Raw genomic sequence first — 16,731 nt, 5'->3', positions numbered from 1 at the left:
CTTATGTTTTGAAGTGTGGTTTGAGGTACTTTTCTATAGTCCGTGTATTACCGACAGTAGATGGTGGTCAGCAAACTGCCAGTTTGGAGAGGGAGCGAAGATTATCGTCACAGAAGCTGAACATTGTACTGCTGTGTGTGGGGGCGACAGAAAGGTGTATTTTAGCCTCCCCCCAAAAAATCAGTATCGGTTTAAATGTATGCTACATTAGGAACATCTTCATCGCTTTACCTTGCCATCAAACAGAACTAAAACTGTTAAAATGCTCTCTTCAAAGCCACCTGAGTCCTTTGACAAAAACAGTATTATTACCTCGCAGTACCCAGGAGCCGCTGCGCTACCGCTGCTCTACCGCTGCCTCGATCTGTACTTTATTTGTCTTATTTACTGGCTTTGGTTGATCTGAATTCATCTTTCAAAAATCAAAGTCCCATAATAATGCAAATTTACTGATCAAGGCAGCGTTACACCAGCAGTTCCTGTATTCTGCAAGGTAAAATTACCACTTTTGTCCATGGAGTTTAGTGCCTTTGACGAGAGTATAGTTAACAGCTTCACTTCCCCGTTGTAAAATGCCGGCTGACGGCATGGTAAAGTCCTGAGTCTACACGGTGTTTTTCTTCAACAGAAAAGCTGTGGCAGGGCACCAGGGAGGGCTTTGGTCCATCACTTCATAAAGAAAACACTCCAGATGCTTTTTTAAATTATATGCTGTGCATAGGTTTTGTGTCAAAGACAACAATATCGTGACATTGATGTTGGCTTGGTAGGAAATGCTACGTCGAAAGAAATTTGACTACACAATTAATGACGAGCTTAAAGCAATACGGTGATAAAAGCATAACACTCACCGCTGGCCGATCTGCTGACATAAATGGGCTCGTTTGTCATTGTCACAGTAGTCTACATAAAGGAGCAGCGGTGACGACACCAGTGCCTTTGTGAAAAGTTCAGAGATTTTAAATAGCGCTCAAAGCGGCCACACAAAAAAAGCGAGAGAGCTCTGAAGACAAGACACTAGGTGCGGCGCTTTTTTTACTAAGTGGCCACATGCAGCGTGCATGTGGCCACTTACTCACAGGGAACAGTTGAAAAAAAGACTGGTAAAAAAAAAAAAAAAAAAATTAAAAATTGATTTTTGGACACAAGCCGTACAGTGGTGAAAATATTCTAAATACAGCGTTTACTTATAACGATACTGATTTTTTTTAGGAGGCTAAAATACAATTTCCTGCTGCCCCTGTCCACATTTCTTAGCTTTTGTAGTGGTACTCCTGACCAGTTCTCCAAACTGGGAGCATGTCAGCCACCATCTACTGTAGGTACTACACTGACTGCAGATAAGAACCTCATACAACCCTACAAACAAAATCTGTACAATCCTTCAAGAGTAACTAACCAACATTTTTCATATTTTTCAAACATGAAAATATTGTGCATCATCAACATGAGCAAAGTTTATCAGGTGTCAACAAATCCAGCCAGGACGAGCACATCTTCTGCTACATGAGTAACTGTGTCTTACCATCCAGTGTGACGTTAGACCAAAAAAGTTCCTAATCTTGTCTCATACTCATATACAGTACTGTGCAAAAATCTTGGGCCACCATAGTTTTTTTGTTTCAGAAAAGTTGTAATGAGGACATAATATATACATTTATTGCTGAGTCTCTTTATGAAGATACAAAGAATACAGAGAACATGTACAATGTTTTAAAACAGTGAAAAGTCAAAACAAAAGGCTTCTTCTGACTCAATTCAATATTTAGTGTGAAACATGGAATCATACAACCATAACAAAAGGTAGCTCAAACAATCAATACTGAGCTTTGGACACGTCTTGAATGCTACCTGGTGTAATTACACAAGAAGATTAGAATTATAAATCTCATATTGCCTGCCTACGAGAGTTCAAGACATGCTAAGTGGAAATAGAGGTCACAGTAAATGTTTGCAACTTGATGAGGTTGTTTTATTCTGAAATATTTGTATTTTTAATACTGTATACTGGCTGTATTTTAGTAAAGAGACTACTGAGAAACAAATATGTATGGTCATTATAACCCTGCTAAAATGAAATTCAAAGTGGCCTAAGACTTTTGCACAGTACTGTATATTGCAACAAAACAGAATTTCGCAGAAGGAAGAGAGCAGAGATAAGAGCACGCAGAGGCAAAACTGCATGACATCCGAGCAGAGTTCAATGAACTGGTCTGTGTGTGTTTGAGTGTGTAGACACGTGCACTCATATTAACCGCGACTTCGAAGGGAGCGTGACACATGATGAGATTCAGATCAAAAAGATGGATTATGTGCTTCAATCTGTCATTAAATGTTACACTGAATTATTAAAGCAGATTTTGCTAGTTGCTATAATCGTAACTAAGACACAAAAAGACACCGTCGTACTATTGAGCACCTTTAATTTAAACTGGACATCTTAATAATTCAGTTCATTCAGTGCTGAGCAGCAGCCAGTACTGACGCCACTATTGTCAAACGTTTTAACACTCCACACATAAACATGACCAGTACCTCTGAATTCTGCTCAAGGTGACCATAGTGGTGGTTAGTGTGTGTGTGTGTGCATGTGTGTGTGTGTGTGCGTGCGTGTATGTGTGTGTACGTGTGAGTCTCAGAGATCCCAGTACAGAAGCCGGTCTTGGAGGCGGTGGGGTAGTGCAGACGTTTTGAAGCACCAGTGAGTGAGGAGAGTGCCTTGGTCCACACCTGGACATTTGCATAGTTTATTTAATTTTGAGGTAGTTTTCAACAATTACCTGAAACATGAAAAAAAGACAGAAAAAGATGATGAGTGTTTCTATGGATGACAGATTCTACGCTGCAATTAGGGATGCACCGATTGTGAAATTATGGGACCGATATCGACAACGTTGTTGAAAGTACAATTCGGCTGATAGCTGATTTTTTTTTTGTTATCTATTCCCCCTTTTGTACAAGTGAAATTAAGAAAACAAATTATCTGAACTGAACGAGCGCAAATTCAACCAAACCCATAAAACTTTTAATACAACCTTTAACATATATTTATATATATGTATAAAAAATAATTCCCTGTCTAATATCTATTTCATATTGATGTGTCTCCTTCAAACGATTACTATTTACCTATTAACTATTAATTAAAAAAGTATTCTGCCAAAAACTACATTTTACAAGAATACATTTGAACGCATCATGAAAACATTATAATTTATTTTCTCCTAATGCTCATTTTTCTTCAGCAGAGCTTGACCACAAATCAATTTAACTCGATGCAACCTCTGTGAGCTGTTTGCTCTGGCCACTGGCTGCTAACAGCAAACATTAGCTGGCTCTCTTTCACCAATGTTAACACAAAAGTTTTTGTTGACAGTGTAGCATTGTCAGGTGAAAAAATAATGTAAATACTCTGAAGTGTCAATAGTGAGTTTACTGCGTCCTTAAGTCCCAAAGGGGTCCTGGGAAATCTCTGTTCATCCCTTAACACGTTTTCTATTGTGCCGGGGTGATGAGACGCCGCTGTGTTACATTACGAACGGCACATTGACAGGATAAAAGTCTTTTTCAATGGCAGCAGCTGACAAGCTGACACCCAGTACTGATGATGGGCGTAATGTGCTTCAAATAAAAGCCTCACCTTTCTTCAATAACCCGGTGAAGCGCCAACCAATCATGTTTTTGTTTCTAGCTGTGGCACTGTGTTATTTATGATGCTATGCTAGCTTTATGTGCAATGGCGTGGCGAAAATGTGATGTTAAAATGGGGCTCAGACACTGATCATGAGCATAGATGTTTATTGCCCAAATACAAACTTTAGTCGGTGTTCAGTCAACGTGCTTTTTGGAAAGTAGCAGACATATAAGCCTGTCGAAACAAACTATGTTAACAAACGTTTGAGGAGCACTTTCATAACGACTCTGTGATAATGTAGCCAGTGTTGCTCGAAGTATTAAGTATGACGATAGTAGACAACAAAGCGGCGCATCCCTAGCAGTAAAAAGCAAATCATCCACAACAGTATTAAATCCTGTCACTTTCAAAATCCACTTATCACCCAGCATGATTTTTATACTTTCACTCGAAAGCCCAAGAAGTGACTTACCTTGTTCAATCAGAACAAAAGCTTGTGGGAGCTAATGAAAAACAGGCATCCTGTCTCTCTCACTCCCTACCAGTCTCTCTCTCTCATTCTCTCCCTCTTTCCACCATCTGATTGCCCTTCGCCCTTCCCCTCTTCATCCTTCCCCCTTCCCCTCACCCCCAAACCCTATCTAGGTCGGGAGCCTGGGAGCTGGGAGGTGGTGTAGGTACCATGCATGCCCTGAGTCCTCCACCCGCCACCCCCTGAGCTGCTGACCTGTGTTGGAGGGGGCAGCCGAGGGGAGTAGTGCACTGCGAATGGACGAGACGAGGAGGAGGTTGACAGAGAGGAGGAGGAGAGGGAAGCGGTAGCGGCAGCAGCAGCAGAGACAGAAGCAGTGGGGGCAGAGTTTGAGGAGGTGATGGAGAGGGATGACTGTGTTCTCTGGTGGTGGAGCGAGGAGTGGGACAGACGGGAGGAGTGGAGGGAGTCTGATCGAGAGGATGGCGGGGCATCAGAATGCGTGGGTGCTGAGGAAGGGGCGCTGTGCAGGGGTGGAGGAGGGGGCAGGGTGAGCGTGGGAGGAGAGGGGCTATGCAGGACCGACTGAGTGCGGCTGTGCTGAGCCTGGGACAGGGAGAGGGGGAGAGGAGAGGACACGGAGGCCAGGCGCGTGGAGGCTGGTTGGGGGGTGGTGTGCTGCTGGGTTTGGGAGGAGGTAGAGGAAGAGGAGAGACTGAGCAGAGAGCTGAGGCCTCCAGAGGTGGGCAGCGTCACCCCAAACTGATGGGAGGACACTGTGGGAACCACGTGGTGAAATATACCTGCAAATCATACAGCAGAAATGGAGGGAGGAGGGAGGGCGAGAGAGTGGAGACAGAGGGAGGAGAGAGCAGACAAAAGTGGCACAGAGAGCGAGAGGGAGGGGGACAAAGAGAAGCAAGGACTGAGCCAGGTTGTGCATAGCGCCAAGCAAGTCTTAGACAAGCACACAGAAAGCAAACAGAGTCAGTCCACTGCAACTGTAACCAAATGAGTAGACCAATTTAGGATTGCAGCAAAACTCTTGTTATGATAGAGAACCCCAGAAATTAGACCTGAAACCCAGAAATCCATTTCAGCACCTTCGTTGCCCTTGTCTGAAAGCTAATTGATTTTTAATGGGTTTTTGGTTGGAAGCCTTAAATAAGGTCTGTGGTTAATACGATGATTGATAAAAAACTTTCACGTTTTGTTCTACAACATAAAATGTGTCAGTAAAAATCCAAATCTTAAGTTTTCTGTGTCTTACACCTGGAACACTCTGTATGTGTGAGCAGCGCATGAGCATTACGTAACATATTGGGGTGGGGGGGTGGGGGATCAGCGCCCGTGTTAGCAAGTTAGAGCAGCTCCACTGCCTGCATGAGCAGTGCTGGTCAGGCACATCTCAGCATCTACAAAAAAGGAGTCTCGCAATTGTTTACATGTGATGTGCATGGTTGTAAACAGAAAAAGACACTGAAAATGGTGTTTTGATAATTATATTGACTTTATACTTTACACTTTTTACTGCAGTTTCTATGTCTTAATCTGTCACAGATATAAAGAAATACAAATATATCTGTTTTGCTTAACCTTTCCTGTCTACGTTTCAAAATAAAACTACTCTGACATTGTTTCTGTCAACAGAATCCCTTCAGTTGTTGCAGCAAGGCATTTTATTTTAACAAATTTGTAGGACCATGTTGTTTTCCAAAGCAGTACTCATAGCAGCAGGAAGATCTGCAGCAGCGTCACACATGTAACAATGCCATTGTGAACACAATGAACAAAAGCATGTGCTGCAGCAGTTCAACAAGGTTGCTGTCACGTGCTGCTCAGGCATGCAGTGTGGTCCAGACGTAAAAAAAAAAAAAAAGGTTGCTGACAATTGGCTAAATGAGACTACAGACCGTCATCATGCTTCACAGCCTCCTTGTGGTGGCGACGCAACCTTAGTTGAGTTTGTTTTAACCTCGCAATACCTTTTTACTTCTGGCGATTACATCTAGGCTTAAAAAATCTTAAAAGTTGTTAAGAAAATCTTGCTGAACAAAACGGGTAAGTTTATTTTCTGCAACAATCCAAAGTCCAGTGAAACAATCCCACAGGCTTTTTGATGAGGGAACCAGGGCAACGTTAGCGTCTGGGTTGACCTGCAGAAAAACTTCATTCCTGGGGAACTCTATAGAAAAACTGATTTCTGAGTTGGTTTTAGTTTGCAAGTGAAATGACTCTGATGTACGACTCCAACAGATACACCCACAGAAAATGACAATACAGTCAGATTATTGTTATGTAAAACATGCTTTAAGACAAATCATTGGTTCAGATTTTTCTATTTCAACATTTTTGTTATAATGCAACATTTTCCAAGGGTGTTTCCCACTGCAGCACTCAAGCAGCCAGTCCACATCAAAGCAAGGCAGCACAGAGAGTCAGTCAGTCAGTCACACTGTCAGTGAGGCGGACAGAAAGACAGCAGCTTTGGACCTTTCACTTACCTGGCTCTATAGCAAACCCTTGGACTCATGCTATTCTTTATCATGATGACCCCACCCTAAAACTTCACTCCTGACTGCTCAACGACCCTGAGGTAAAATATTACATGATCACTTTGTCATTATGATGCTCACCTCCAGCCGCTCCCCCTGCCAGCCCTGCACTGGAGAAGCTTCCAAGGGCAGAGTGTCCATTGACGAGCCTCGTGGTCCCACCCACCGTGGATCCACCTGTCTGAGCCCCAAACAAGGATTGTAAGACTGAGGTCCCTCCGAGCGGGAACTGAGAACCCAGGTACTGTCCAACAGAGGGTCCTGTGGTTGAGGACACTGCTACAGGACTGCCCCCCACCTTCCCGCTCAGGATACCCCCACCGCTGCTGGCAGCCGCAGATATGAAGAGGTTCTGACTGGCCAGGTTGCTGCTCGTCTTCAGCTCCCAGTCACGAGGGGTCTTCTGTTTCTGGAGGGTCTGGCGTTGGTCTGAACCGCCGCCTCCCTGGGCACCACCGCCGCCGCTGCCACCTCCACCCCGGGGCCCTGCCTCCTGACTGAGGAAGGGGTTGGGGTTCATGTAGCTGGATGACTCTCCATCGCTTCCTTTCCTCACCTGCTGATGCTGCTGTTTGTGGTCAGAGTCTGAGTCTGTTCCCCGGCTCGACCCTCCCATGCCGAATGGAGAGCCCCCCTGTCTCAGGTCAGAGTTGGGTTGCTTGGGGTCAGAGATGGGAGAAAAGGTGGATTTCCACTTGCTGGTTGAGGACATGGAGGATGAAGAGGACGCCTCACTGCCCGTGCTGTTACCACTGCTGCTACCAGACTTCCTGCCTGGTGGAGGAAAAAACATACCAGTCAACATTAAAAGGCTGAAGTGCAAGATTAAGCGTTTACATTGACTTTTTTCCACAATCTGCTCTTTGACTTTTTTCAAATAGAACAGATACAAAAGACAGTAATATTTAGTCAATCTAACAGAGATGAAACAAAAGAGTAAAGCTTCATTCCCACTGCACCAAAAAAACCACCAACACCTGCTAACATCTGGCTTTTCAATGCAATGAGAATGCATACGATCGGCATTCACACCCGGGACAAATTACTCTGCAGTAGACACAGGTTTTTATCACCTCCAGCTCTGATCAGCATTGATGAGAACACAACACCTGGGTGAATGCGGTAATTTCAGCTCCTTAACAGGAGAGATGCAATGACGCACTGTTACTAATTACCGTCCATCTCCTCCTAAGCAACTCTAAAACATTGATCCAAATACATCTGCACAGAGTTTGAAAGAGAGACTGCATAAGTAAGAGATTTAGAAAGAGAAATAAACACAGAAAAGTTTTCAAAGACCTCTCTTCCTGCTGCTGTCTACTGTTTACCTGTTCTCCAGCCTGTCTGTGACATTGCATAGACATCCCAACAAAACATACCTCCCACACACAAAAGCTGACAGAAAGGCAGACTTGTGGTATGTTCACTGGCAGTGGGAATGCAGTGATTAAAGGGGTTTACCTGCATGCATGCGCTAATTTTGGAGGGAAAGGGTTATTTAAAACAGAAACAATACAGAACTACGACAGAAATAAAACACAACAAATACTACAAATCAAATCAGTACCCTACACACACACACACACACACACACACATATATATATATATAATGGTTGTAAGTCTTACAACTGTCTATCACATCACAATTTAACATCTCTAAAATACATGGTTCATCATTCAGAATGGAGATAGAGAAACCCACATACATTGTGAAAAATGTCCTGCACCTGATTCTTTCTACTTTGACAAAATTAAGGACTTCCCCTATCCACAGAGTGTGTGACGGAGGAACTGGAGACTTCCAGTTGAGTAATAGCAATTGTCTGGCTAGTGGCGTGACAAAGGCTGTAAGGGTTGCCTCAAGGGAAGAGAGTGGTAGTGTGGGTGGCATTACACCAAATAGTGCAATCATTGTTCCAACAGATTCTCCAGAAACCCTCGACAGTGTTTAAAAGATTTCCCCCCAGTGGATTAGTGAAGCAGGACAAGACCAAAACATGTTTACACGGCTTGCTGGTACTTGTCGCCTCTTTTTTTTCTTACCTCTTTCACCATCTCCTAGTCTACCAGGTCCATCTCTACTCTCCAAGGATATAGTGGCAATTTTTCTTTCAATTCTAGAGACAAAGAACAGTAAACATTCAAAACAAACAGCCACAAGCAGCAACAAAATAAATTTGAGCCCAATAAAATCTGCAACAACACTGTAAAAATCAAATCGGTATTAAGTCGCAAGGAAAAAAAAAATAATTAGTCATCTGGCTACAAAGCAACAACCTGTAAGACTCAATTAAAAAAAAGTTAAAATAAGCTGTGGCTGTACTGGAGACCAGTAGAGATGTCTTGCAAGAAGAGCAGCTCAGCAGGAACATTACTGTTAACCTTATCCTCATATTAATGACTGTGTTACCGGGAACTGGAGCTGTCTGCAGGGTATCCCGAGTCCTCTTCATCAGAGCTGGGGGCAGAGGAGTAGCGACCCGTGCCATTGAGCTCCAGGGGGCGCTCTCTCTTCAAGATGGGAGGTTGGTCCAGGTCAGGCCCACTGGGGCTGCGGCTTGATTGTTCTGGGGAGGAGATGGCGGAGATCTCCAGAGGCTGGTTGATGTTGTTCACCTGTTGGGACAAAAGAACATGCAGATGACACATGGAAATGAAAACAAGTCTTGAATAATGTGATAGTGACCTCACTGCAGAGAAATCTGGGTGTAAAGGCACCAAAGATGCATTGTTGACAGACTTAGGTCATCAGATTGCATGGCTTCATTTAAGTGGAAACAGACAACAGCAAAGGCACACTGCATTTTGTTTTCCACCGTTACTTTGGTTGTTCCACTGTCCTCCATTTCCGTTACTGGGGATAATAAAATAACATGGAGGCTCAGTACTCCGAAGCAAGATGGCACACTCTTTATTGCTTTCCATATTGTAAAAGGCAGCACATTACAGCTCCACTCCTTCTGTTCTAACCTTTTACAATAAAAGCCCTAGACATAAACAATGCATCACTGCTTACAAAAAGGAACAAAATTTTACTAAGATCATTTTGCAAAAGCAACTCACCAAAATAGCTTGCAGTAACTGCAAAAAAAACTTTCACACATGCACTGCATACCTGAAATTGTCTAAACATTAACTGGAGCTGTATGTGAGAACACAAATGTCTGAATCAGCTAAATTGGACATTAAACAGGCTTTACACTGCCAGCCCCCGAGTACAAAGTCTGTGTACTGTCCAATGAGCTCACGTGTGAATAGAGCAGGTAATTTTCCAGAGAATTCACAGTGAGCCTGTTAATGATATTTCTCTTACGAAACCAAAAGAAAGCAAACATCCAAGAGTAAAGAAAAAAGGCCACGCATATAAAGACAGCAACAAAAAATGTCTAACTGGGAAGATTTAGGAACGCCCTTCTGTAAGGGCCCATATCAAAATCATCAGACAAATTCAAGGAATGGCAAGATGATCAAATGATGAACCAGCTATGTGACTGTGGTGTCATCCGCGTCATGTCCTGTCTCCTTCACGCTCTAACCAGGCGTCATCCCTCACCTAATTGAGTATTTTCAGTGGGTGGGCTTTTGACACAATTCCTTGTTGCGTGCTACATGTGTGAAAAAGAAAATACAGATATTTTTCGCACCTAATTATATGACATTGTCTAGTGTTCATATGAGAAAACGGCTATTGATACTCTTTGGTAACTGGGTATTGATACTTACAGTTACCAGGATAGACAAAAGCGCTTTTCTCTTCCTGTTATAGCTACGCAATTGTTAACACACTTTCTTTGAGCTGTAAATCAAGCCTTTATTTCCCTAGGAGAGTGTATCCCACGGCAGATGAACTGCATCATGAAAGTGAGGCTTATAGGAAACCAATCACTCCATACACGGCACTGTGCGATCAACATTTAATTCATAATGATAACTTGAAGCAAAAAACTTGCCAGTCTCCACTTAAATATAAAAAAAATCAATAGTTAATCGTCATTAGTCACATCTTTTAGTCACTTTTTTCAATTCCATTATTTTACATTTCAAAACAGTTTTGAAGTCCGTGTTAACAATGTAAAGCAAGCATAAAGTGGGCACGTCTGTAAAGAGGAGACCCATGGGTACCAACAGAGCCCATTTTCATTCAGTTTTCTTGAGGTGAGAAGTAAAGGGACCCCGGTGAAATGACCGTGCAGTTTTCAAATTGCCAAAAAGTAGCCTAAATTTGGAGCATTATTAAGCCCCCTTACTGAGAAGTAAGCATAACTTGGTTGGTACCACTACTTTCATATGATACCAGTATCATTACTCTAGCTGTAAAACGCCATCCGGTACAGCCTCTTAAAGACAGGAATGTCTGTCAGCAGTTAACAAAATTTAAAAAAAACATAGCGTGTTGTGTACGGACTTTAATCGCATTGCAATTAACGTGTTAATGCTGACAGCCCAAATAAAAATATATCACAAAATTTAACATTTAAGCTATAATATATCAGGTTCCTGTCCATTTTCTCTGTTCATACTTTTGGTGACTCACCATGGAGTTAATGTTGAGTGGCGATCCTGAGGAGTGGTTGTTGGAGCTGAGCCCGGGGAATGACCTCCTCTTTGGGGATCCGCTGGCTGTGACAGCCACCGTAGAGCTGCGTTTCCTTCTCCCCCGTTTACGTCCCTCTTGAGAGCCAAGGCCGTGAGAGGAGTGCGATGACGACATGTGTGTGGGTGTGTGAGTGTGCTGCGTGCTGGGGGATTGATGGTGGTGGTTTCCATGGTTACTGTGGTATCCCTGCTTGTTGCCAGTGTGATGGTGGAGGCGTGATCCTCCGGCCGCGCTGCCTCCGCTGCCTGACGAAGAGGAAGACGAGGATGAAGAGGAGGAAGAAGAGAAAAAGATCCTCCTCCGCAGTTCACTGTCCTGGGGCTCTGTGTCAGATTCACCTCCTTGGCGATCCTGTCCATCTTCTGGAAGAATCCTCGGGGGTCCATCTGCATACTGGAGCACACCTCCAGTGCTGAGTGGTGGACTCTGGATGGGACCTCCTCTGCCCATCGGTCCTGCTAAAGGAGTGTTGGAGTGCGGAGGGGGTGATGAAGAAGCACCATTATGGTCCTCAGGATGGGGACCTCCATTCATCAGCCCTGAACTGGATGAATATCCTAAACACAGACCAAACAGTTACAGTTTGCAGGGGAAGAACATGCAGTCAAGTATCAAATATAATACACAACAGATCATTCTATGGTAATAACAGTGAATATAAAATGTAGACAATACATGTAACAGTTGAGGGGTATTCCTTACCATTGGTCTGACCGGCCTGAGACACAGGACTCGGCGTACTTCTCTGAAATTTTGAATGCAGACAATATATCACAATGTAAATCTAAGGAAACAATTTCAAAAGATATAAAAATATTTGAAATTTTAAAAAACTTTAATCTATGACTATACAAGTGAAATGGCTAGACTTTGATCGAACAGGTATCAGATCAGGTTTTCAAGCACTGCATGTAAGTATACTTTAAATGTAAGTATGTATGTGGTCTCGAGCAAAGGGAAGTTTTATGTCGGAATACAGTCATTAGAGTGAGTTAGGTTTACATTTTGCCAACAGGTAAGTGCAAGTATAAAGTAAAAAGTCAGTATTAGGTTGAGTGGTACGTTAAAAAAATTGTAACATCAGAAATGTGGAGTTTCACACAGAAGAGCCTGACTCATCTCGACAAAAATAAATTAAAAGTGGATGAATTAAATTAGATAAAAATGTGGCAGTTTAAACCTCATGAATTCAAATTCCAGACTATTCAATGACTTTTAAGGCTTAAATTTAAAAAAAAAATGAAATGATTGTGAGACATTTACATACTTTAAAAAATATATTATTATTATTATTATTATTATTATTATTATTATTATTATTAATAGTTTTCCCTTTTATTGACAGGACAGCTTATAGAGTGAACGGGGAACAGAGAGGGGATGACACTCAGTAAAGGGCCATGGGTTGGAATCAAACCAGGGGCCACTGTGTAAAGAATATAGCCATCATAAATGGGGTGTCTGCTCCACTAAGTGAGCTACCTGGCGCCCCATTTTCAGACCTCTAAGGATCTGCTAACACTGTGCAACTTGGGCATCTTACTGTGGCTACATCAATCTAATTCTTCACAAGTTAACATATTATATATTACATCTTTAGCACTACTGATGAGGTACTTGAAAATACTCACCAGTCTCTCAGCACGACTGGGCAGCACCACGCTAGCCAGAGGGATGCTGACTGGTAGTTTACTTGGGTGTACAGTGCTGAGAGGGATACTTATTGGAAGGCTTGTGATGCTGTTGTCACCCTGAACAGATGGGCTCCTCTCCTTACCGCCCTATATGAGAGAACAAAGGGAAAATTACTGCGAGACAGTTGCAAGGAAGGTAGAAAACCTTCAGACAGATCAGCAGTGCAAGTGCACAGACAGCAAAAAAAGATGAAAATTTACCCTCTCAAAACCTTTATTCTGGGCTTCAGATGAATTGGGAGAGGGGCAGTTCAGTTTGGCTCCGAGTGGAGAGTTAACACAACCCATTTCCCTATAAACAGAGGCAGAAACGGGCAAATGTAACTTCAACTTTGGGGAGCAACTTGGAAACCTTTAAAATTTTCATTAGGTTCATTATTGAGAATGTTTAATCTTTTAGTGCCAACCAACCTGTGTGTGGTCAGCCCTGGACCTCTCAAGTGAGCAGAAGCAGTGGAGTCCTGGTTAAGGTGCCTCCGCAAGGCAATCTTGGCGGGAGAGAAGCGTGTGTAATCAGGAAGAGCGTGGGAGGAACTTTGCTGCCTCTGCCGGGCATCGGGGATGGCGGGTACAATCTCATGGTCTGGAGAGATGGGTAGGTAGCGAGAAAGAAGCTCCCCCTTTGTGTTGGCCCGATCGAAACATGGTGAGCTGGTGCCATTCATCGACAGCTCTGGGCTGACGCCGTTGAGGGTCGGGGCCGAGGACAGGCCGAGTTTAGAGGAGTCCATGTCTGCAGAAGAGCGTGATTCCAGGCCCTTTCTGTATGGGGAGCCGTCACAGGGGCTGTATTTAAGATGAAGCAGCTCCTGCTGCCTCTGACTTTTCTCCAGCTCCACAATGCTGATCTACAAACAGACACCAGGGGGAGCCGTTACACTAGAAAACAGGCATCCTCTAACTATTTGGAGGAAAATGTTTTTGACAGCACTTCATCAACTCTTCCTGAAAGCTGCATTTTATTCAGTTTAGGTGACAAGGTTTGTTCCTTTGAATATTTAGCAGAAGAGCCAGTGGGACGGACGAAAGGGGGCGGTAGGATGGAAGAAGAGGCCAGAGAACACAGCAAGTATGGAGGAGTACACAAGAGATGGAAAAGAGAGATACAAGCATTTGGTAATTTGTCCAACAAATTGAGGAGGCGGACTGTGTACCTGCAGCTCCAAGCAGTGTCTCTGCTTCTCAGAGATTTGTCTGCGTAGTGCCTGCTTCTCCTTTAACAAACTCTCCAGACACAAAGAGCCCCAATCTAGCTTCAGCTCCTCACATCGAGACTTCAGCTGGAAAAACAAACACACACACTTGCTGTTGTTTATTCACTTGGTGAACACTCTAGTGAAGTGAAATATGATGTCATATTTGCTTGAAATGCAAGGCTGAGTAGTACAAACTAGAGCGGAATTGGGACCTGAGCAACCATTACATGAATGCAGAGCAGCAGTAATGGGGACAGGTGTGGACCACTGGGGAAAATGCTGTAGTAAGAGGGTGGAGGTTACAACAACATGCTGATGTAGAAAGCCCCGAGGTCTCACCAGCAGCAGGCTGTGGTCTCTCAGCAAGGCCATGTCTCTCTCAAGCTGCTTAGTCTGCTCTTTCAGCTGACGATTGTGGGCTGATATCTCCTTCTGGGCCTGCAGCAGGTCCTCCACAGTCAAGGCTTTCACTCCCAGCTAATCACCACAAACACAAAGACACAAAGAGTGTCATATATCAGCTATAGAAACATGGTGCATCAGTAAAAAAATCCTCTCTTTGCTGACCTCTGGTGGTTGAAGTTCTCACCCTGTAGCAGTGATGTAGAAGTGTACACAGGTTCTGATCCCTGTAACCTCACATCACTCAGTACGTTTACATGCACAGTTAAGTCAAGCTACGGTTATACCTCGATTAGGTCATTTAATTGGACTGCTGTCCTCGTTCCAGTATACAAGCACTGGGAGAGAATCAATTTATTTATGGAAGTATGTCCAACTCACCACAGTTGGTTAGCAAATGGGTTGCATGTTGAATGGTGAAAACATGGATAATTTTCGGTGCTGTACATTTTATATGTACTCTAACCTTTACTTTTTACCTTTGTTTTGTTTTCTCCCCTTCTTTGTTTGTTTTTCCCAGCTTTACTCTATGAATTTATGCTATTAGATTTCCTGGTCAAGGTCTGACACAGAGAATATGGAGCATTCACGGCTGGCTGAGGTGTATACATGTATGAGTAAATCGACCCCAACTGCATTATGTAGGTGTTTTAGTCCCATTTTGAGAAATTAAACTTAGTACAATTTCAGTCAGACCAACATGTTTGCATGTGTTTAACAAGTCCAGCATTAGTTGGACACAATAATTCATGTAAACGTACTGACTGTTGGGTGCAATTAAAAATTTTAACAGACTAGACATGTGACCACGCCCAACAGTGATACTGCATACGCAACAGACTTGAAGTTTCAACCAGAGGAGCTTAGTGTTAAGCTAATGCAACCTAAAACACAACGCTACAAGGAAAACACCCAAAAAGTGTTCTCCCTCTCTGACAATCCAGTTTTGTTTAAACCATGTTCATCTGGAAACTGAATATGCATGAAAAGGTAAATACGCTACTCAGGTTGTCCCTTGTCTCACTCTTTTTAAGCACCAATTGTTAGTACAAATGCTGTACTCATCCATAATAATAAATTACCTTTAAATACAAAAACTTCATAAGATCGGATGACAGATGAATCAAAGATTGAAAACAACTGATGTGCATTTCTGAGTGTCAACATAAGAAGATTGTGGTAATATTGTTGACTGTGTTTTACAGCTGTGTAATGGAGAGCAATAAAGTAGCAGTTCCCACCTCATCTAGTTTAGTCTGAAAGAGACCTTTGATCTTGTCCTTGTGTGTCTGACAAACAGAGTGGAGCTGCTCCGCCTGCCCTGACAGGTCCCTGTGTTTTTGCTATAAACAGAAAAAAAATGTATACAAGTAAAAGGATGAGCAAAATGCAACAAGCTATGATGCTTAATATGGCACTTTCACTTTTTGCTGATATATCATGCAAACATTGCAGCAGTGGCAAATCAAAAATGTCTGTATTAGTATTACTGATTACCTTCTCCTGTTCCAAGAGCTGCTGCAGGTTAGAGCGGTACTGAGGGGTCTTCATGTAGGTCATAAACTGGAGGTATTGAACTTTGATGTTATCTGTACAAAAGAAGTAGGTCAGTGACACCGAGCGAGCAAGAGAGCAAAAACACAGAATATACGATTAGTTAGGTTGTTGGAGAAAACAGAGCTAGTAGTTGAATTTTGACACTAAAAACACCTTTTTCAATTAAAAGCAAACATCAACTGTTTTTTGTGAAAATTAGATTTGTACAAAGTCTCATATAATACGTACATTTGAAAACTTTAAACATTACAGATAAAAAAAAACAAAACTTCACGAGTCTTCATCAACTCACCAAGCAGTTGTTGCAGACCAGGAGGAGTCGGGCTCAGAAGCAGTTGACTAGAGGGATAGTGCTGAACCTTGGGAGGTAGCTGGTAGAAGGGACTCTGAGGTGGCCGGTATGCATCTGTACACACAAGAAGCACATTAATGTTAAACTGAGATTTCAAAGCCATACAGTGTCGATGTAAAGAGGATATTTATCATTTCTGTACACTGAGGCAGCTTAAGATTTCCCATCACTGGCTTTGTCCCATTCAGAAAAAAGCAAATGCATACTGTTATAAAGCCTGAAAAAAATATCTAGCATATTCTGTGTGAGTGTGTGTGTGTGTGTGTGTGT

General features: G+C 42.9%; 1 protein-coding gene across 2 annotated transcripts in view; it reads right to left on the bottom strand.

Moving 5' to 3' along the window:
- Window positions 1-1,752: 1,752 nt before the first annotated feature.
- The window catches only part of dot1l (DOT1-like histone H3K79 methyltransferase), a 28,221-nt gene continuing 13,242 nt past the window's right edge, over window positions 1,753-16,731 (bottom strand). For both annotated transcript variants that reach the window (XM_042481935.1, XM_042481940.1), the window contains exons 15-28: window positions 16,402-16,515; window positions 16,050-16,141; window positions 15,794-15,895; window positions 14,490-14,627; window positions 14,109-14,234; window positions 13,366-13,802; window positions 13,156-13,246; window positions 12,892-13,041; window positions 11,963-12,005; window positions 11,198-11,817; window positions 9,074-9,279; window positions 8,707-8,780; window positions 6,743-7,435; window positions 1,753-2,780 (exon numbers count right to left, since the gene is read on the bottom strand). In XM_042481935.1, the coding sequence (XP_042337869.1) occupies window positions 2,770-2,780; window positions 6,743-7,435; window positions 8,707-8,780; window positions 9,074-9,279; window positions 11,198-11,817; window positions 11,963-12,005; window positions 12,892-13,041; window positions 13,156-13,246; window positions 13,366-13,802; window positions 14,109-14,234; window positions 14,490-14,627; window positions 15,794-15,895; window positions 16,050-16,141; window positions 16,402-16,515 (2,897 nt within the window). In that variant the 3' untranslated portion in view covers window positions 1,753-2,769. The remainder of the gene's footprint in view (window positions 2,781-6,742; window positions 7,436-8,706; window positions 8,781-9,073; window positions 9,280-11,197; window positions 11,818-11,962; window positions 12,006-12,891; window positions 13,042-13,155; window positions 13,247-13,365; window positions 13,803-14,108; window positions 14,235-14,489; window positions 14,628-15,793; window positions 15,896-16,049; window positions 16,142-16,401; window positions 16,516-16,731) is intronic.

This window comes from Plectropomus leopardus, chromosome 3 (genome assembly GCF_008729295.1).
Source record: "Plectropomus leopardus isolate mb chromosome 3, YSFRI_Pleo_2.0, whole genome shotgun sequence".
NCBI classification, from domain to species: Eukaryota; Metazoa; Chordata; class Actinopteri; order Perciformes; family Serranidae; genus Plectropomus; species Plectropomus leopardus.
This window is presented reverse-complemented; position numbering and strand designations above follow the sequence as displayed.